This window comes from Babylonia areolata, chromosome 27 (assembly GCF_041734735.1).
Source record: "Babylonia areolata isolate BAREFJ2019XMU chromosome 27, ASM4173473v1, whole genome shotgun sequence".
NCBI classification, from domain to species: Eukaryota; Metazoa; Mollusca; class Gastropoda; order Neogastropoda; family Buccinidae; genus Babylonia; species Babylonia areolata.
In genome coordinates this window covers 25,575,949-25,599,624 of record NC_134902.1, presented here as the reverse complement: position 1 = coordinate 25,599,624, position 23,676 = coordinate 25,575,949, and the positions used below count along the sequence as shown (strand labels likewise).

General features: G+C 42.4%; 1 protein-coding gene across 1 annotated transcript; it reads right to left on the bottom strand.

The window, feature by feature from the left end:
* Positions 1 to 3,481: 3,481 nt before the first annotated feature.
* LOC143301035 (cell surface hyaluronidase CEMIP2-like) lies at positions 3,482 to 22,719 on the bottom strand. The gene is made up of 12 exons (XM_076615037.1): positions 22,593 to 22,719; positions 19,136 to 19,304; positions 15,734 to 15,944; positions 14,629 to 14,816; positions 14,139 to 14,265; positions 12,410 to 12,577; positions 11,205 to 11,438; positions 10,665 to 10,769; positions 9,926 to 10,110; positions 5,685 to 5,757; positions 4,454 to 4,575; positions 3,482 to 3,658 (listed from the first exon to the last, which is right to left on the bottom strand). Exons 2-12 carry the CDS (start codon positions 19,301 to 19,303, stop codon positions 3,482 to 3,484), a joined length of 1,758 nt encoding a protein of 585 aa, XP_076471152.1. The 5' UTR covers position 19,304; positions 22,593 to 22,719.
* Between the last annotated feature and the right edge of the window lie 957 nt (positions 22,720 to 23,676).

Sequence of the window (23,676 nt, the reverse complement as noted above, 5' to 3'; positions counted from 1 at the left end):
CATATGCACACGAAGGTGGTTTCTGGCACTAGCAGATCTGCACATGATAAGTTGACCTGGGAGATCGGAAGAAAGTGATGGCCTAGAGGTAACGCGTCCGCCTAGGAAACGAGAGAATCTGAGCGCGCTGGTTCGAATCACGGCTCAGCCGCCGATATTTTCTTTCCCTCCACTAGACCTTGAGTGGTGGTCTGGACGCTAGTCATTCGGATGAGACGATAAACCGAGGTCCTGTGTGCAGCATGCACTTAGCGCACGTAAAAGAACCCACGGCAACAAAAGGGTTGTTCCTGGCAAAATTATGTAGAAAAATCCACTGCGACAGGAAAAACAAATAAAACTGCACGCCGGAAAAAATACAAAAAAAATGGGTAGCGCTGTAGTATAGCGACGCGTTCTCCCTAAGGAGAGAGCAGCCCGAATTTCACACAGAGAAATCTGTTGTGATAAAAAGAAATACACATGCACATACAAAAAAATCTCTGCTCTTTTAACCACCAGGTGCGATGGGAAATGAGAACTCTGGGAAAATTCGGGGTAGAATCCAGCAGTCTAACCATTTGACCACCGCACCCGAACTGACTGCCCCGATGGCCCGTATGGGACCTTGAACCTTTTTCCTACATAAATACAGTAACACCTACTTTTAAAGTACTATTTGTTTTTTAACAGTTCAACTTTTATAGCTGTATCAAGTGATTATCAACCGTGTGGCATGAAGAACAAGGAGAAAGAAGAATAAAAAATAAAACAGAACTAATACAGGGAGCTATCAATATCATCATCTTTTTCTTCATCTCTCTCTCTCTCTCTCTCTCTCTCTCTCTCTCTCTCTCGCTCTCTCTCGCTCTCTCGCATTAAAAAAGGTACAAATACAAAGGATCAATTCAAGACACTTCCTCATAAAAGGAAACTCCGGGCCCGTCTCTGTATGACGATAAAATGAAAGATAACCGCGGATTAAAAACAACAACAACAACAACAACAAAAAACCCAACAAAAAACAACAACTACAACAACAACAAAAACTCCACTAAATGGAGAACGGGAGTGAATGTCTTGCCACTTTAAACCTTTCCTATGACCACTCTTCCTAGCTATCCCTTGTTCGCTTTCGCTTTACCTTTCGACTGAACAAGGGACGGCGCCTTCTGGGAGAGATGCTCAATAGAAAGGATGTTCCCTACCACTTCTAACTCCACATACACTGTTACATACATGCACTAGGTCAACAAAACCACTGGCATGTAAACAAATGTAAACATTAAAAGGGAAGATAGGGTCGGCCCATTGTTATGATACAGATGACAGATCTTTTATTCATTTTTTTATGTATTAGGTTAAGATAGAGAAGGAAGAGAGAGAGGATGGATGACAGAAAAGCTTCAATATCAAACAAACAATTCACACTAGGGCAACAATAAACCCAGACAGATGTAATCACTTGTCATACATGTTCAGAATGCATACATCAGAACACTAGAACATCAAAAAACCCTGGCAAATGTACACAGACATCGAATATTCTTAAAATGCATGCCTCAAGACACACTGGGGTAATTGCTGCGCCAGACAATAGTGGAAAGAATGAAAGTGATTAGTTAAGGTATGTGGGGGAAAGTGGTGCATGAAAGGTAAATATGAGTTTGTGAAAGAAGAAAAAGAAAAAAAATGTGGGAAAAAAGAGGAGGATGGAGGCCCCACCCGAAAAAAAAGGAAAGAAAAAGAAAAAAAAAGTGGGAGAAAAGAGGACGTTTACAAATACTAACTCACCCTTGACAAGAGGCGTCCAATGCCTTCCAGTCTGGTTAGAAAAAAAAGAAAAAAGCCAACGGGCTCAGTCTGCCCTCTCATACCGTCGGGCACTCAGCTCAGTCGTGCCATTAGACAGCAAACGCTAGCTAGAGTGTCTCACCATGGGGAGGTGTGGCTATGGCGTGCACAGTAATGCATTGAGAGGCCCCACGCAAATAGATAATAATAATAATAATGGTATTCATATAGCGCTGAATCTTGTGCAGAGACAAATCAAAGCGCTTTCGCACCAGTCATTCACACGCATGCATAACTCTAAAACTGTAGAAACTAAAGACAAGGAAGAGGCAGGCAAGGGAGGCTATTTTGGGAAGAGGTGGGTTTTAAGGCCAGACTTGAAAGAGCTAAGTGTGGAGACTTGACGAAGCGAAAGAGGAAGTTCATTCCAATTGCAAGGTCCAGAGACAGAGAAAGAACGGCGGCCAACAGTGGAGTATTTCAATCTGGGTATGCGTAAACAGAGTGGATCCGAAACCGATCGTAGTGAGCGAGATGGAGTGTAGAGGTGAAGGCAGCCACAGAGATAGAAAGGGGCAGTTTTGTGAATACATCTATAACATAGAGTGCTGATCTTGTACTTTATTCGGTGTGAGACATTGAGCCAATGGAGATGTTGTAAAAGAGGAGTGATGTGCTCAGATCTTTTCTTTCTAAGGACGAGTCGGGCAGCAGTTTTGTATGCGCTGAAGGGGCTGAATGGATGAAGCAGGCAAACCAGACAATAGAGAGTTACAGTAGTCAAGGCGAGAGAGAATGAGAGAAACGACAAATCTAGATGTTGCGTCAGTGGACAGATATTTCCGGACGGCACTGATGCGCCGCAGTTGACAGTAGCAGGACTGACATGTCTGACTGATAAATTTTTGCATGGACAGTGTATTGTCAAGGACAACACCGAGTTCCTGACTGACCTGGAAAGAGGGATGGATGTACTGCCAAGTTTGATTGTGTCACTTGTGATGGAAGACAGTTTTTGTTTAGTTCCTATGATCATTGCTTCAGTTTTGTCCGAGTTCAATTGTAACTTATTTCGAGTCATCCAGTTTTGACTGTCCAGGAAGCAGTTGGATGTTTTTTGCAAGAGCGACAACAATTTTTCAGGGGTATCACTCTTCTGGAGTTGAGTGTCATCAGCATAAGAATGATGACTGATATTATGGCGGTTGATAATTTCAGCGAGAGGAGCAGTGTACAGTGTGAAGAGCACTGGGCCTAAAACAGATCCCTGTGGGACTCCATGTTCGATTTTAACGGGTTCAGATTGGAAATGATCAACAGTTTCAGTTTTCAGTTTGTTTCAGTTAGTTTCAATGATCAACAATGACAGACAGGAATCGATCAGTGAGATAAGATTTGAACCAGTTTAGAATAGTGCCGTTGATACCAAATGTAAAATGAAGACGGGAAAGAAGGATTGAATGGTCTATCGTGTCAAAGGCGGCTGACAAGTCGAGAAGAGTGAGAAGGGAAATTTTTCCTGAGTCGGACGCTATCAGTAGATTGTTTAGAATGTGGAGGAGAGTGGTTTCGGTGCTGTGGTCAGCGCGATAGGCAGACTGAAATGGGTGGAACAGATTTTTGAAACAAAGGTGGTTGTTGAGCTGCTTGAGGACAGGGACCGTGCCAGCTGAGAAGAAAACGAAAATGGGGGGAGTAAAAGCAGTACTCACTCGCAGAAGAGAACAGGGTGAGGGTGACACCACTCCCGACGTCTGTCTGACAGAAGGGTGGTCCCGTGCTGTGTGCCCAGGACCAGGTTGCCTCGGATCACGTTGTGCTGCTCCGCGCTGTCCTCGATGAACAGTCCGTGACCCAGGTGGTCGTAGCACACGTTGTCCGACACCTGCCGGACACACACACACACACACACACAACACATACACGCACGCACATACACACACACGCACGCACGTACGCACACACACACACACACACACACACACACACACACGCACACAAACACACACACACACACACACACGCACATACACGCACACACATACACACACACGCACGCACGCACGCACGTACGCACACACGCACACACACAACCACACACACACACGCACATACACATACACACACATACACACACACGCACGCACGCACACACACACACACACACACACACACACACACACACACACACACGCAAACACACACACACACACACACACACACACACACACACACACACGCCAATCATAAGAATTAAGCATACATAACTGAGGTTCAGAGGAATGAAAGGCAGAACTTACGAATACTTGTGAAACTGTAGATCAAGGAAGGAAGCGATGGTGGGAAGGACTATTTTGCAAAGAGGTGTGTTTTTAAGGTCAAAAAAGAGCAGAGAGTTGAGGAAGCGAACAAGGCAACTCGTTCCAAGAGTGTAGTATAACGACAGAAAAAGAGCGACGGTCGATGCAATAAAATGAATGAATAATTGGATAAATAAACAGATAAATAAATAAATAATAGCAACAACAATAATAACGGGTAAAAATGCATCAGAAACACGAACATATATATAAAACTGCAGGGCAGTAGATCCAACACACACACACACACACACACACACACACACACACACACACACACATGCGCGCGCACGCGCACGCGCGCGCACTCCTCCACTCACCTCAGAATAGTTAGTACCGTGAACAGTGATGCAGCGTTGGAAACTGCTGTGGATGGAGTTGTTCCTGAACCACTGCCCTCTTCCCGCGTCACCCATCATGTGGAAATGCAGAGGGTAGCGCCCTGCACACACCCGGTTCAACAAACCCAAGAGAAAAGTCTACAACAATAACAACATAAAACAACCACCACCACAACAACAAAATATAGGAAAATGATATTTTTAAACAGTTCCAAAGTGTCAAGAACCAATGACACACACACACAGACACACAGACACACACACACACACACAAAAGCAAAACACAAAACACAAAACACCAACAACAAAACCGTGACATCAACAAACGTAAGCGTGAACCGTAGCAATGTACAAACATCGATAGAGCATTGTGACCACATCAGTCTCCACCACAACAACAGATTCCGCCATGTGAAATTCCCAGACATGCTCTCCCCAGAAAGAGCGCATGGTCATAATCAGGTGCCGCCCATCTATCTCCATCCTCAACTTCCACCACCGTGAAAAAAAACAAAAAAAAACAAACTGAAAAGACTCAAAAAGGGACAGAAGCATGCGTCATTCATCGGTAAAATTTCCTTCGCTATAAGCGAGGTCATGAGTAGACGCCAGTAGGTGAATGACTCTGAGCTGCCATCCTCTTCCTCTTCCTCTTCGTTCGTGGGCTGCAGCTCCCACGTTCACTCGTATGTACACGAATGGGCTCTTACGTGCATGACCCGTTTTTACCCCTGCATTGTAAGCAGTCACTCCTAGATACTCCTTTTCTTTGGTTTGTAATTGGACCAATGTCTTACATGCGAATGTTTTTGGTTTTCTTTTGGTGTCGTTGTTGTTGCTGTTGTTGTTTTCTTCTCTCTCTCTTTTTTTTTTTTTTACCAGAACATTAAAACCACATGCTCGCTAATACACCAGGTCCCTAAAAAAAAAACAAAGACATACCTTCACATTCATCGTACATTACTTGAAAACGCGAGGTTTGAAGTCCATGCTTATCAGACGATATGATCATTGTAAGACAAATTAGGGGGGGAAAATTCACCAATGAAAAATGCAATGAAAGCCACACACACACACACACACACACACACACACACACACACACACACACACGCACGCACGCACATGCACACACAAAAACGGAGAAAAAGAGACAAACATAGCTCCATCGCGTGCACTGCAACTATGGTGAAGAAAAGAAAGTCCTTACCCATAACCGCTTGTTGTCCCCCGTGGTATATCTCCACGTGCTGGATGTGAGCATTACCCACCTCGTGGTTCACCTAGGTCAAACCATGTCAACAACATGTCGCTGTTTCAATGCCACATAATAAGCACAGACACAGACACAGACACACACACACACACACACACACAGAGCCACACACACAGCATTATCCACCTCGTGGTACACCTACGTCACACATGTCAACAACATGTCGTTGTTTCAATGCCACATAATAAGCACAGACACAGACACAGACACAGACACAGTCACACACACACACACACACACACACACACACACACACACACACACACACACACACACTTCACAGCCTTTACTTTTGGGATCGACATATCAGCTGCTGATAACAGCTTCTGTAAAATTTGAATACATTACATCTACACTTTCCTTCTCAAGTTTTTCAAAATCGTGAAAGGTAAGAATGTTTTGAAACAAATCCCAATTTGCATTTTTATAGTTGTATTTTGGAATTATGTCCACGTTATTATCAGGCTGGTTATCATCATCAGCTACTGTAATGATTATAGGCACATGATCGCTTCCCAATGTGTCTTTATGTGTTTCTCAGGTACATGATGGGACGAGCTCTGGGGATATTAGTGTCAAGTCCATTGCTGTTGGTCTGTGTTTAGAGACGTCATGAATTCCAGTAACACTGCCATCTTTCATAAGATAAAAGGGTCTGTCAGTCATATTTTCTATTAACCGATTGCTTGTCACAGTTTTACAGTCCTTTTCCCAGAATGGAGCGTGGTCAATGAAATCACCCGCTATTACCCATTTACCAGGCTGTTGTTCTTGTAATGTTCTGAGCCACTCAGTATTTCGATCGTTTGGAACTTTCGGGAGATAAACGGAAAGTACGTTAAGAACTAGCGTTCACTAGCGTTCACGTTATCAAATGTGAAATGGATCGACACAAATTGGCTGGTCGTTCACCAGCAGGGATCTGTGCTGTCAGAGTTCATGTGATCATACATATTTTCTCTCGCCTTGACTACTGTAACTCTCTATTGTCTGGTTTGCCTGCTTCATCCATTCAGTCCCTTCAGCGCATACAAAACTATGCTGCCCGACTCGTCCTCAGAAAGAAAAGATCTGAGCACATTACTCCTCTTTTGCAACATCTCCACTGGCTCTCTGTCTCACACCGAATAAAGTACAAGATCAGCACTCTATGTTACAAATGTATTCACAAATCTGCACCTTCCTATCTCTGCGGCTGCCTTCACCTCTACACTCTATCTCGCTCACTACAATCAGCTTCGGATCCACTCCACTTACGCATACCCAGATTCAAACTCTCGACTGTTGGCCGCCGTTCTTTCTCTGTCTCTGGACCTTGCAATTGGAATGAACTTCCTCTTTCGCTTCGTCAAGTCTCCACACTCAGCTCTTTCAAGTCTGGCCTTAAAACCCACCTCTTCCCAGTATAGCCTCCCTTCCCTGCCTCTTCCTTGTCTTTAGTTTCTCCAGTTTTAGAGCTATGCGTGCGTGAGAATGACTGGTGCGAAAGCGCTTAGATTTGTCTATACACAAGATTCAGCGCTATATAAGTACCATTATTATTATTATTATTTTGACGAACTATAATAAGCAGGGTGTCATTTTCATTAGTAATTATACAATGTTTCGTAACAGTTCCACCAGGGGTATGATGTTCAGCGAAGCGCAGGTGGCTGTGGCGGGAGGGATGCTGGGATGGAGGGATGCCCAATATCAAATGACCCACAAAACAAATTTCTATCAGATCAGGAAAAGGCAGAAATCTTTGTTGAAATGAAACACACAGAGACAAAGAAAAAAAAAAGTGCTTTATACAGTGATCCAATTCCGCAAAATGACTTGTGGTTTAATTCTCCTATTACATATGAGGAGTTACAAACCGCTATAGCTTCCCTTAGCAATAAAAAAAACCCCGTTCAGTTGGCATCGATGCACTGTCTAATGAGATGCTTAAACACATTCCAAAAAAATGTATCGTTTTCCTGCACCAAATGTATCAGAAATGTTGGATATCTGGAACAGTACCACAGATATGGAAATCATCAATAGTTGTACCGGTTTTAAAAGCAGGAAAACGTAAACTTAATAAGAATAGCTATAGACCTATTGCTTTGACCTCGCATGTCAGTAAATTAATGAAAAAAAATAGTCCTATTGAGAATAATAACTTTCTGTGAAAAATACAATATCATTCCAGTGAACCAGGCTGGCTTTAGAAAAGGAACATCAATGGTCGAACGCCTAGTCAATATTACAACTCAAATAAAACGTCAGTTTCCCGCAGAAAAATTGTCCTGGCAACGTTTTTTGACGAAAAAAAAGCCTACGATCAGGTTTGGCACAAACGTCTGTTATACAAACTGAAATCAGCTGGAATATCTGGTAATATCTATGGGTGTATAAAAAGCTTGTTATCTAATAGAATCATTTGAGCAAGGGTGGGAAGACATTATTCTTTGCCACACAAACTGGACATGGGAATTCTACAGGGCTCAGTTATAGCCCCTATTCTCTTTAATATTCTTATTCAGGATCTCCCAAAGGCATTGTCAAATCGTGTAGTTTTAGTACAGTATGCTGATGATATATGATATATGTATCTAAAAAAGTCAACCCCACAAAGAACACAGAATTACATACGTCGTTTGTATCAATCTGATCTTGATAACCTTGGTAGCTATATGTTTGAAAATGGTCTAGCTTTGTCGACTAAAAAAAACATGTATGATGATGTTTAATTCAGGTGGTAACCCATCTAGCATACCCATTTTTAAATTACTTGGTGACGTCATTGATTATAAACAGGTGGTGGAGTTTTTAGGTGTTTATCTTCAAAGCTGACATGGAACATTCACTTTAATTACATCTTAACAAAGGCAAGGAAAAGTGTCAATTTCATGAAAATCATAAGCCGCTTACCCTGGGGAATGAATACAAAAACATTGATTCATCTTTCCATGGCCCTTGTAAGATCTAAGATAGCCTATGCACAAGAAATATTTTTCAGTGCACCTAAATTTATATTACAAAAGATTCAAAGTGTAGAGTGTAAGGCTATCAAAATTGCCCTCAGAGTGCCCTCTCATGCATCCAACCAGGAAACATACAAAACAGCCGGAATTCTTCCCTTGAATGAACATCGTGAGTTAACAACAGCAAAATTTACTTCAATTAAAAAAAATTTCATTGCTGATGAATTGACAGTAAGATCTGATATTGATTTTCCTAAAAGAGCTATAGCCATTTCATCACAAGAAACAGTTGCAACTTACGTTTCAACTTAGTTAAAAGATTCTGCTGTTAACATGAAAGAGTTAGCTGCAAAACCACATCATACCCCTGTTCCTTTTTGGGAAATGTTGAAAGCAGATTTTGATATCAGTTATTTTGAAACAAAAAGGAAGAAAATATCAATATCACGACAAGTACTGCCAGAATTTATATAGCAGAAAAATATCAGAATCATCTCCATATATTTACAGATTAATTACAAGATTAATAGCCTCTACTTTCTTTCATATAAAACTTGATGCGCTGAAGACAAAGTATAGAAAAAATGTTACATGCATCTGTGGTAAGAAGTTCAGCTTGCATCATAGTTTGTTTCACTGTCAGCAGTTACGTACCTTCTTGCCCAAGTATTTCAAAGAGAATAACAATTCTGCAGATGATTTTTGGAAAGTTATTTCTGACGAAGTTCTTATGGTCGAACTTTCACAGGCATTAGTTCATAGCCCTGTAATGTACTTCAGAATTGTGTTAATGGCTTCTGATTGTTACTATTCAATGTAATTGCATGTTACTTACGCATTTTTGGGTAGTTTTCTACCTTTTCTGTTATCCTCTTTCCTCTCTCCTACCCCCCCCCCTCCCCGCCCCCCATGCCCCCTCCTTTTTTTATTTTTTTTTTATTAATCGTCCATTATCACTAATGAAAAGACGCTAAACTAAAGAACGAACACACACACACACACACACACACACACACACACGCACAATAGCGTCAGCCACCTTGTGGTGACGTCACGTGTCGACAACATTTCATTACTTGATGTGACATACTAAAAACACACACACACACACACACACACACACACACACAAAAACAAACAACTCACTCACACACAAACAAACAACTCTCTCTCACACACACACACACACACACTCTCTCTCTCTCTCTCTCTCTCTCTCTCTACCATAATATGTGCTCCAAAGGTGTCTCTGCCGAACTTGTCACACAGGTCAGCCTCCTTCTCGTTGCTGTGGTAACAGCTGTCCTCCATCTCCCCCTCCACCACCACACTCCTGCTCAACAGCCCCACCTCTGCTCGTTCATCCACCCCCAGGCTGACCTCTCCATAGTGGCTGTACTGAAAGGGCCCTGGGGTACACACACACACACACACACACACACACACACACACACAAACAAACATGCACACGCACACACAAAAAACAAACACACAAAGAGATGGACAAAATCAATCAATACGTATGGTCACCATATTTTTGTAATGAAATATTCATATAACCCTTCTTCATGAAATATCTGTTGTTGATTTTGAAACACAGCTACGTCCATGGTGCACCTTTTCATTCCCAAACTACCAGTTCCACTGTTTGATTCAGCTGGAATCAAATATACCTGTGCAACATCCATGACAGTGAGATAATTCGCCAAAATTGGGCCAATGCCATTATAGTGATCGAACGAAGATTGTATTACATCGAAAGATTGCAGCTTCAAGGTTCCTTCTTGTTGTTGTAGTTGTTGTTGTTGCTGCTGCTGTTTGGTTGGTTGGGTTTTTGTTGCTGTTGTTGTTTTGGGGGGTTTTATGGCCTTTTCCCACTTAACAATGAAATGTTTTGATTCTTATACGACACGGTGGGTTAAGGGTAGCACATAAAAGGAGAGGGACTGGCCATACTACTCACCATCCACTCTGACTTCATTGGACTGACAGTCAGTACAGGTCATGATAGTCTTCACCTCAGCCTGTCTCCACTCAAAGTCTGTGGAGGCCACCACGATCTGATCCCCTGGACAGAATAGAATAGAGCATCATTATAACAATGTAACAACACAATGACATTGTTACAAATCAATGTGCACAACTTCAATAACCAAACAAGTCTTAGAAGGCTTTCTAAACAAGTCTTAGAAGGCTTTCTTACATCATTAAGTATTCATTGAACGTGTCAGTACCATACACAGATTTTGTTAATAAATGATATAATTGTTCGCGTATACTTGTGTTTCCCCCAACTCACCATTTGTCCCCCTCCTCTCCTAAACAATAGCACTCAAATGAAAAAATCGATACTCTAAAAAATGTCAGCAGCCACCTACTCTGTGACGGGACAGTAGCACAAATTCATCATCAATGTCCAGGAAGGATTCATGGAGGTTCGTAGATTGTAAGAGACATAATATGAGATACCCAGTAAAACTATACAGTCAACAAAATCACCTACCGACTTTCCAGGAAGTAACGTCATCTTTCAGTTTAATGACAGGATAAATGACGTCAGTGTTGAACACTTTGAAGTCAGCTCCTTGAGGTTTGGCGGCTCTGTTGTCAATGACGCTCCGGACGCTGAACTGCAGCCTGTTGGACCAATCAGTGTAGGACACGTACTGCCCCTCCACTCTGTTCCCGTTCTCTGTGCGGCTCTTTTCCACGGCCTCTTGGGCCGTGCTCGTCTGACCTGGACACGTGACAGATTGGTCAGTGATGGGGCAACCTGAGGCTATGGTCATCTGACCTGGACACGTGACAGATTGGTCAGTGATGGGGTAACCTGAGGCTATGGTCATCTGACCTGGACACGTGACAGATTGGTCAGTGATGGGGCAACCTGAGGCTATGGTCATCTGACCTGGACACGTGACAGATTGGTCAGTCATGGGGCAACCTGAGGCTATGGTCATCTGATCTGGACACGTGACAGATTGGTCAGTGATGGGGCAACCTATGGTCATCTGACCTGGACACGTGATAGATAAATCAGTATTGAAAATATACTTCTTCAACAGGTTACAAGGCAGACTCACTTTGCTCACACACATCTTTTGAAACTGGCAATTTTACCCTGAAGGCCCTCATGAATGTACTCAGACTGTGGATGACAGTGGAATGGATTTGGAGACATGATGCTCTGTGGCTTCTAAGCTTGGCATCTCACATGGAATGGTAATGTGGTATGTGTCACATGCATGTGTATGTGCGTTCCACCTTGCATAAAGAGTGAGAGAGATTGCCATTCCCGAACAGGCTTCTCAAGCCACAGCCGATGCTGTGCCAGAAACATCACCCAGAACATAACTCCATAGCAAAGTCTTCCGACACTGATGCGGGGGCTGCTATGGAGTGACCTACATTATGGTGTGAGCCGTTTTATACAGTCCTAGAGATTTTCTTCATCTGTTGCAAAAAACAAAAACAAAACAAAAAATAATAATAAAATAAAATAAAAATCACGTAGGCTACATGGTAAATCATCTTGTATTTGAATTGCAGAGTTGATATTTTGAATATACAACAGCGAAACAAAAATGTCAAAACACACACACACACACACACACACACACACACACACACACACATATTCACAAAATATATACAAACTTACAAGACTAGATGACGTCAGCTTTAACATTCAACATGACGTGTCCTCACCTTTCACAACAACGAAGGCATAGGAGTCGCCTGACGTCACAGATCTGACCTGCTGAGCACCCAGTGTTTCCATGGCAACGTAGACACTCTCCCAGTTAAGACTGCCGTCTGCTGTGTTTCCTATCGTCCCCCTGACCGCCACGCCCACAATCTTCCCGCCTGGGATCTCTGCAATCATCACGGGCTGGGAGTTATTGTCTCACCATACTTCTTCGTACCTCTTACCACTTTCCTTCCCTTCCTCATCCCCAGCCCCCCCCCCTTCCCCCCCCCCCCACCCCCCCCCCCCCCTCCCCTCATCTCACTGAGTGATTTGTCCCATGTTCATAAAAAAAAACCCAAAGACATGTTTGTTCGTTAGTAGGGGGGTTAGCAGGTGGTGTCCTAAGTACATTAAATCAGAACAGGCACCACTGAACACCGACGAAATGACTCAGCAGACACTGCAGGGTCTCTCCTCTGGTGTGTGGACTCCTGGCGACCTAACATCGATAAATTTACTACTGCGGACTGCCGACTCTGGGAGTGTGACAGACTGACCCGAGTGTTGCTGTGTTTAGTGGGGGAGTCGGAATGAGCGGCGTGAAACGGTGCACATGACGGGGCAGCAGAAAAAAAAAAGAGAGAGAAAAAAACAAAGACGTGTTGTTTGTCTGAGGACCCTCTTTGCCAGTATGTGAAATGCTTTTATTTGAGAACATATGTTAATTACTCTTGTTTAATCAAGTAATCCGCATGTGTGGGGTGGGTAGGGGTGGGGGTGCGGGTGTGTGCTGATTATCTGGTTGCGGTTTTCCGCATTTTATCTTTATTCTTATCTTATCTGTCTATTATAATCAATGTGCAGTATAGTAGGCTATGTTTATGATTATATTCAAATAATGTTTAATTCTTTCTGTTTTTACATTAAAAATACTAGTTATTATCTGCAGTGTGTGGATGTATGTATGAAACGGTGTATGTGATATTTTTTTTACATTTGTATCTTCGTAATATTTGTAAAAGCTGTTGTTGACTTTTACAGTTATGGTCCCCATTTTGTTTACTTGTCTATGTTGTGATAATGCACCTGACCAAATTTCTCCAGTTGGAGATAATAAAGTTATTCTTATCTTATCTTCTTATCTTATCTTTCTCGGTTATCTGACTTTTTGATTTGTCTGTTGTTGGTCTGTTTTTCCAGGGTTTTTCTTTTTAAAGAAATATTTTATAATTATATGGATAGATATTGCTACCGTGCTGCTGTTACACAGATACGTTTCAATGCCCTCACATCCAGCATCAGTGTCAGTATCAGTAACTCAAGGAGGCGTCACTGCTGTTCGGACAATTCTATATACGCCTACCACATCTGCTAAGCAGATGCCTGACCAGCAGCGTAACCCAACGCGTATATATATATATATATATATATATATATATATATATATATATATATATATATATGTGTGTGTGTGTGTGTGTGTGTGTGTGTGTGTGTGTGATAAATCAATAGATAAATGAATGAATAGTTGGGTTTTTTTAACTACAAATATTGATACAACAATAATAATAGAAACACTGTCATAGTAAATTAGAACACGGAAAAGAAGCATGTCCGTTTTGAAAAGATCAATTTGAAAATGAACAGTTTTTGTTCAGTGCTTTTTGTATAAATGTAGGGGAAAAAAATCAGCTAGACTTCCCCATGCATATATTGTTCAGAGTAAAACAGTCAAAAGCTCCATACGAGAAGTATAGTCGGGGAAGCTGTCAAACATTGTCGTCGTGTCGAAGACGTTGAAATCAAACACTGAGCCATCGGGGTTCCACACAATCACGTGTAGACCAGATTGTCCTTCTTTGTAGATGGATTCCTGTGGGAGGAAAAATATATACATAAATGTACATTTTAAAGGTCATAGTAAGCATACACGTGCCCAGGCACGAAAACACACACACACACACACACACACACGCACGCACGCACGCACGCACGCACGAACGCACGCACGCACGCACGCACGCACGCACACACACACATGCACGCATGCACGCAAGCGTACACACACACACACACACACACACATTCGGAGGCACGCACGCACGCACGCACGCACACACACACACACACACACACGCTCGCAGGCACGCACACACGCTCGCAGGCACGCACACACACACACATACACACATACACACACACACACACACACACACACACACACACACACACACACCTCCACATCAAACACAGTGGCACACAGAGTGTCCACAGAAGGAATGGTGGCGGCCAGTTTGGTCCAAGACTTCTGTTGGGCTCCATGCATCTCCAGGGTGGACCCAGGGAACGCCATGATCGCTTTGCGAACGTGGGCCACTTTGTGTCCAGCATGTGTCTCGATTGTGACGTTGCTGTCTCGTTTACCTGCACAAGCGACACGTCATCGTATTGGTGAAGGCCTAGTTTATTACTCGGATTTGCTTCGCAAGCCGTTTCAACCGTAAAGTTGAGGACGATGGTTTGAGCCTCACAGTCAAAATCGTTCGTTTGAAACGCACTCATCGCCACAAGATACAGTACATATAAACACGTAGACTCTCAGCTGAATTTAAAGCACACAAACACAAAAAAAAAAAAAAAATCGTGTGTGCATTATTGGCATCGTTTTACGTTGTTTCATCATATGTTTTTTTTGTGGATGCTGCTCCCTAATCTTAACTCTCTCCATTCGAACGGCGAAAGAGACGACGTTGTCAGCGTTTCATCCCAATTACCATCATCAAAATATTGCAAGCAGAACGCTGTTATACTGAAGAGGTGAATGTTGACAAAGAATACGACAATTCTGACGACGGAAGCTAAAGGTTGGGTCATTCAGACACCCACTGGACATCCGAGGGGTCTGTGTAGAGGAGAAGAGAGGACTGGCCGTACTGAGTGAGTTAATTGTTATTGAGAGCCGTGCTACCTGATCTGAATCTTGGTGTTCGATGCCTCTTGACTGACGCTGTGGCATTGTGCAGCGATTTACCCTCCTTTCATACCTGGAGCTGGTCTCCATGTTAAACCTGAGGTGTTTGCCTTAAAACGATCCCCCCCCCCCCCCCCCACACACACACACACACAAACTTCACCCCGCCCCCTCACACCCTACCCAAAACCCTTAACCCCCCGCTCCTCCGCACCCCCCCCCCTCCCCACCTGTCAGAATGATCCTCGCTTTCCTCTCCATCCTACACTCCGGGCTGTCGCTGCTCACGATGAACTCTTCCAGCATCACACACACACACACACACACACACACACACACACACCAACTCCTCTCCCTAACCCCCTCTCACCTGTCAGAAGGATCCTGGCCTTCCTCTCCATCCTACACTCCGAGCTGTCGCTGCCCACGATGAACTCCCCCAGCACCTGGATGTGCCCCGTCTTCAGCACCAGTCCCTCCACGTCGCCCCACACCAGCTTCCCCCCAGCCTGGATCTCCACGGACCGCAGGGCAGGTGGGGTCACGTCCAGCAGCACCGACATGCCTGACCTGATCACCACCTGCACACCAGCAGCAGACAGGTAGTTGTTGGCTGGTCCTCCTCACAGCGAGGAGGAGGAATTTTGTTTTATGTCCCGTCACACATATCGGTGATTGAAGACATTTTGTTAATGTATTTATGAATACATCTGAGTATTATCGGTTAGAAGGGGTGGGAGATGTGGATGAATGGAGGTTTGGGAGAAACCTGGGCAAATGAGGGTAAAAATGTGGGTGAAATTTGAAGAAAAAAAAAAAAAAAAAAAAAAAAAAAAAACTCTAAATACAGTTACAGGAAATTACTTAAAGGACTTCGTAAAAGAGACATGATGACTGAGAGATGTTTTTCTTCCTCTTCTTCCTCTTGATCTTGTGTTCTTATTCATCTTGCAGGTGTTGTCGTTGTTGGGTTTTTTTGTTGTTGGTGGTGGTGTTCTACTGTTTGCTGTGGTTGTCGTTGTTGTTTTTGTTGGTGTTGGTGTACTGTTTGCTGTTGTTGTCGTTGTTGTTTTTGTTGGTAGTGTTGTACTATTTGCTGTTGTTGTCGTTGTTGTTTTTGTTGGTGGTGTTGTACTATTTGCTGTTGTTGTCGTTGCTGTTTTTTGTTGGTGGTGTTGTACTATTTGCTGTTGTCGTTCTTGTTGGTGGTGTTGTACTATTTGCTGTTGTTGTCGTTGTTGTTTTTGTTGGTGGTGTTGTACTATTTGCTGTTGTTGTCGTTGTTGTTTTTGTTGGTGGTGTTGTACTATTTGCTGTTGTCGTTCTCGTTGGTGGTGTTGTACTATTTGCTGTTGTTGTCGTTGTTGTTTTTGTTGGTGGTGTTGTACTATTTGCTGTTGTTGTCGTTGTTGTTTTTGTTGGTGGTGTTGTACTATTTGCTGTTGTTGTCGTTGTTGTTTTTGTTGGTGGTGTTGTACTATTTGCTGTTGTTGTCGTTGCTGTTTTTTGTTGGTGGTGTTGTACTATTTGCTGTTGTTGTTGTTATTGGTTTCTATTTTTTCTTCTTCTTCTTGTTTTGTGTCGTTCTTTATTTTTATGTTTTGTGTCGTTAGGTGGGCAGAATTGTAAAAAGGCCTTTACAGTGCCTAATTCTTTACCCACTAAAGATTCAATCAGTTCAATCAAATCAATCTTCTTCTTCTGGACGTCGTTTCTCTCATTCTCTCGCCTTGACTACTATAACTCTCTATTGTCTGGTTTGCCTGCTTCATCCATTCAGTCCCTTCAGCGCATACAAAACTCTGCTGCCCGACTCGTTCTCAGAAAGAAAAGATCTGAGCACATCACTGCTCTGTTGCAACATCTTCATTGGCTCCCTGTCTCACACAGTATAAAGTATAAGATTAGCACTCTATGTTTAAAATGTGTTCACAAATCTACCCTTTCCTATCTCCGTGGCTGCCTTCACCTGTGCATTCCATCTCGCTCTCTGACATCGGCTTCGGGTCCAGTTACGCATACCCAGATTCAAACACTCCACTGTTGGCCGCCGTTCTCTCTCTGTCTCTGGACCTTGCATTTGGAATGAACTTCCTCTTTCGCTTCGTCAGGTCTCCTCACTCAGCTCTTTCAAGTCTGGCCTTAAAACCCGCCTCTTTCCCAAGATAGCATCCCTTCCCTGCCTCTTCCTTGTTTTCAGGTGTGTTTCTTTTTCAGTTTTAGAGTTATGCATGCGTGTGACTGACTGGTGTGAAAGCGCTTTGATTTTTTTTTTTTTTTTTTTTTTTGTCACTGCACAAGATTCAGTGGTATGTGAATACTATCTTTATCATTATTATTATTATTATTATTATTATTATTATTATCATTCCACTACTACTAGTAACTGCTACGTCTTCTTCTAACACCTAAAGCTTTGATATTAACCCTACCCTGTTCTCTCCTGCAATTTATTTTGTTTTTCTTTCGTCCACCTCCTTCTCCTGCTCCTCCTCCTTCTTCTGCTTCTCTTCCTCCTGCTCTTCCTCCTCCTCTGTCTTCTCCTCCTCCTCCTCTTTCTCCTCCTCCTCCTCCATCTCTTCCTGCTACTCATTTTCTTCTCCTCCTCCTCCTCTTTCTTCTCCTGCTCCTCCTCCATCTCCTCCTCCAACTCATTCTTCTTCTTCTCCTCCTCCTCGTCTTCTCTTTCCTTTTCCCTTTCTTCTCTTTTTTCCCCTTTTTTCTTCTCCCTTAACTCTCTGGACAGTTACTGGGGCACCGCACTGAAGAACTGTCCATGCTTCATAGCAGAAAGACTGTTTTGATATGTACCAGCTATGTTTGATTCCTTCCCTGACGGGCGCAATAGCCGAGTGGTTAAAGCGTTGGACTTTCAATCTGAGGGTCCCGGGTTCGAATCACGGTGACGGTGCCTGGTGGGTAAAGGGTGGAGATTTTTACAATCTCCCAGGTCAACATATGTGCAGACCTGCTTAGTGCCTGAACCCCCTTCGTGTGTAAACGCATGCAGAAGATCAAATACGCACGTTAAAGATCCTGTAATCCATGTCAGCGTTCGGTGAGTTATGGAAACAAGAACATACCCAGCATGCACACGCCCGAAAACGGAGTATGGCTGCCTACATGGCGGGGTAAAAACGGTCATGCACGTAAAAGCCCACTCGTGTACATGCGAGTGAACGTGGGAGCTGCAGCCCACGAACAAAGAAGAAGAAGAAGGAGATTCCCTCCCTTCCTCGCTTGGAGGAGAGAAATCCTCGATGTATTCACACACAGACTTTTAGTAGAGTTTCATACATCAGATTTCAGTATGAAACAAAGGTCGAGCAGCAGTGATATACTTGGTGGGAGTATCCGCTTCATAGATGGATTGGTGGAAAGATCGATATACAGATAGACAGAAAGGCAGCCACAGAGACAGGCATGCACACACATTCTCTCTCTCTCTCTCTCTCTCTCTCTCTCTTTCTTTCTTTCTCTCTCCCTCACACACAGACACAGACACACACAGAGAGAGACACAGACACACACAGACATACACACACAGAGATAGATAAATAGTTAGATGTGTGTGTGTGTGTGTGTGTGTGTGTGTGTGTGTGTGTAGGGGGGGCGGAGGAAGAGAGAGAGAATGTGTGTGTGTGGGGGGGGGGGCGTGTGAGGGAGGGAGAGAGTGACACAGACAGAGAGAGAAAATGTGTGTGTGTGTGTGTGTGTGCGCGCGGATGATTCCATGAAGGATTCCAGAGCAGACTACAGACACAGAACTCACAGGTGCGCCTTCAGCAGGAATTCCATCCGTGCCCCACGTACTGACGTCACTCCATGACATCAGCCCGTCCTCGTTCCATGGACATCCGGATGGCGTCACAGATGACGTCAACTCAATTGTCACGAATGTCAGCAACACCAGTCCCCGTAATGTTCGTTGCATCATCATGCTGAGGTGATCACACAGAACTGTCTATTTCTCATATACAGATTTCAAATAATCAGCTAATTTCTTCTTTTTTTTTTACTTAAAAAAAAAAATATTGCAGTTAACCCCAAATGACCAGTGTGTGTGTGTGTGTGTGTGTGTGTGTGTGTAGGGTGTAGGGTGTATTTTGTGCCTTTTCTCTGCAATTATTTACATCTGCAATATGTAGTATTATATTGGTGCATACAGATTTTGTTTTTTTTCCACTCCTATGAACTTAAGTGCTTGTATTTTGTATAATGCACTATTGTAGGCCTATATGAAATGTTTCATGTGGGGCACTTTGAGCCAATCCATGGGGAGTTTGAGCCATATAAATACAATATGTTATTATTGGGTTTTTTCATATTATATTTATTTATTTATTTATTTATGTAAGCTTATCTATTATTTATTCACCCTTTTTTTTCTCTCAAGGCCTGACTAAGCGCGTTGGGTTACGCTGCTGGTCAGGCAACTGCTTGGCAGATGTGGGGTAGCGTATATGGATTTGTCCGAACGCAGTGACGCCTCCTTGAGCTACTAAAACTGAAACTGAAACTGGTATTAGATTAGATGACAGTTTTTCCTCCCTTCTTATTCTGACAATGGTGCCACATTGATCAACTTTCAACCTCAAAACGAGGAATCATATACTGTATTGCATAAAGATAAAGATCTGGACAACGACAATCAAAATAACTGACAACCCATACCCCTGACCAACTACTAGAATGATAATACTAGCAAACCTTTTAGGACAGATCGAATATCGCAACAGTCATAAGATAAATATAAAATACAATCAATGACATGGGAAAAAAACACTTACAAAAAAAGGGGTATTTACCCGCAAATGACTATTCTAAAGCCTTTGATTCCATTTCTAATACATTAATGTTTCGTGCATTTGATGTATTTTGCACCGTTATAGACATTTCAGAAATGGATTTATGTTATAAGTAATGGGACTTTAAGCTCTATGAATTTTGATGGCTTGTTTTCTGACTCTTTATATATTTCATACGGGATGAAACAAGGTTACCTTTTGCCCCCTCTTGCTTTTGTTTTAGCTGTGGAATTAATCGCCATTAAAATGAGAAATATGGTAGTGGAATATAAAAAGAATACCCACTTCTCCTCAGAGAGATGCAACTCCTATCAAAGAAAAACGAATGGCTAGCTGAGGACACGACATAGAGCTATTTGTGGTACCGTAACACTAAACAAAATGTTCCGTGTGTTTCTACTTTCAGTTATGATTGTTATTTGTAGTAGACAGGAATGACAGATAATCTCGCACGTGTGTAGCAGATGAGTCCCTAAAGGTGGCTTACACCAAAGTAAGCGTTTCAACTGAAGAATTTTTTAATGTGTGAAAATCAGGTTACTCTCCCCAATGAGCGTGTGTTACCGCAGTGCAGAACCACCCACATATTTTGTTGTTGTTTGTTTTTGTTGACGTTGTTGCTTTTTTTTTCTCTTTTTTGTGCTTTTTTTCTGTCTGCAAGCGTATTTGGTTTACTATCAAAGTGGATTTTTCTTCAGAATATTGCTACGGTAAATCTCTTGCTGCCGTGGGTTCTTTTGCGTGTCTTTTACGTACGCTGCACAGAAAGAGGGTGTGCATGGATTTTCATTGCCCCCTTCACTTGAAGTTGAGTGGTAGTCTGGGTGATGGTCATTCATGTGAAACGATAAACCAGAGTCCTGTGTACATCATGCGCTTTTCGCATGTTATAGAACCAACGGCAACGGCAACAGAGGGGTAACGGGGTTGTCTTTGGCAAAGTTCGGTAGCAAAACAAATGCACTTGCAGACAGAAACACAAACAAAAACAAAGGATGGCACTGTAATGTGGCGACTAGTTTCTCCCAGGGAAAGCAGCCCAAAGTTTACACAGAGATAAATGTTGTGACAAAAGGTAACACGAAATGATACGATACGATATGATACGATACGATACGATGTAATTCAATACAATGCAATGCTATCCAATCCATTGCAATCTAGTCCAGTACAGTCCAGTCCAGTCCAGTCCAGTCCAGTCCAATACAGTACAATACAATACAATACAACACAATATCACAAAACGAGTCCAACATTCAAAATGTTACAGACAAATCCAGGTGAACAGAATAGAACCAGCCGAGTCGATCAGGCAACGCACTTTGTCAGGACACAAATGGGTTCACACTCTAACGGAAAAAAAAATCGAAAGCAATTTACGTGAAGCGCAACTTGACGCGAAAATCGAAAGCAAAGCAGTTATGAAACACACTGGTTAAGTGAGCGAAAACGGAACCTGTATTTAAATGTGTGCTCTCCGATGTGATCGAAAACGTATTACTATTCATAATTATGGTTTGGAAATTTGTTAAAGTTCCAATATTGACCGTCACAATCGATCGACTATTCGATACTGAATAAAGTAACCTAAGTTTGTATTGATTCAACTTTCAGAAATATAAGAGTTGTTTATTTGTTTTGAGGAGTAGCAATCACGACACTCCGTTCAGCTCACTAAAAGCAAACAAACAAACAAACAAACAAACAAACAAAAAACTCCTTTTTTTAATATCTCACTGCTTTAGCCAGTATTTGTTTCTGGCAGCAGACACAGTCTTTCCACCACACGAACAGGACGACACAGCGAGGTACGAAAAACACGATACATGATATGACATTTGAACGTATACTGATTATTTGTTTAAATCGTTTTTATTATCTATTTATCTATTTCTTTCTTTCTTTGCTTTGTTTTGTATGTGTGCCATAAGACTATGATGTCACATGATCCTACGTAAGACATAGGCCTACGTACATAAAAACGATCTTCTATACATTAACCCTTTCACTGCTAAACTCGCATTTATGCAGCAGCTAGGTAGAGGACCCATGTCAATGAAGGGTGACATCGTTATGGGTCTGTTATCCATGAATCTACGAGTGCTCTTAATGTTCGGTGGTAGGATAAGTCATATTTTCTAAGGGAATTTTGTACTCTGAACTGACTGGCGGTGAAAGGGTTAATCACCCATCTCATCAAAAAAACATTTCACCATACATTATACTAACTTCCCCTCCCCATCTCACCAAGAAAACACTCAAAATAAAACACACTTCATCCACACACACACAAACAAAAAAAAATCACCATACATTATACTAATTCCCACCACCTCATTAAGAAAACACAATAAAAACAACACCAAAAACAACAACAACAACAACAACAACAAAACCCACTTTCACGCACGTTCTACTGACCTTCCAGACTGAACCAGCTAACGAATGGTCCAGAATGTGACTCGAGTGTTGAACAGCCGCTGCCTTGAGTCCTTGAGTCCTACAGGAATGCAAAGGCCAGTGTTGTGCAGGACTGTCAGCTCTCCTTATATATATATACCTGTATACATACCATTGGCCAGGGGGTGTTAACACTGTTTGGGTGGGACTCCAAGAGCGCGCTCATCTGATAACAGGCACGTGGCTCACTTTATTAGAAATGCGTTGATCGATGCCGTGAACAGCTGTTGACAAAACAAGGGACAAACTCTAAAACAGAGATGGCGCAATGGTAGTGACGCAAGGATGCGTTTAGAATGAACACCTTCACCCCTCTTTCAGTTTAAAACAGTTTCTTTTTGACTGGCGGAGTGGAAGTCACACAAAGACCTACAGGCGTTTTGCATGGTCCTTTGGTTGTTGTTGCTGTCCCTTATTAGTATAGACAGGTTATTGTATGACTCACTGGTTGTTACGTAAAGAGACATTCAGTCTTTTCCCCCCCTTACTGCATTAGTTAGATAAGACAGCATCTTGAATAACTTACTGGTAGTGACGTGGAGAACAATGATCTTTTGTTGTTGTTGTTGTTGTTTTATCCCTTATTGGTTAAAACGGGTTCCTGAATGGCTCATTGGTTGTGACGCAGATACTTTTAAAGTGGTCGTTTTTTGGTGTGTGTGTTTTTTTCGTCTCCCTAGATTGTTTAGTATAACAGCTTCATAAATGACTTACGAGTAATAACGCAAAAAGATGTTCAGAATGGTAAGTCTTCCCTCTATATCAATCAAGACAGCTTCTTGGATGGCTTACAAATCATGCAAAGAAACTTTGGAATTATTACTTCTTCTCTCTACGTTAGTTAAGATTCTTCAATGACACAGTGGAAGTAAAGTGAAGACCAGTAGCGTTTTGAAAAGTTTTATCATCTGGCAAAATTCTGTAGAATAATTGTACTCTGATAAGCAAAAAAAAAACAACATATGCAAAAACTCATGGTCATACTAGCTCGTTGAGTTATGCTACTGTGTGTTATTATCAACCACCACAATGTTAGTCATCATTC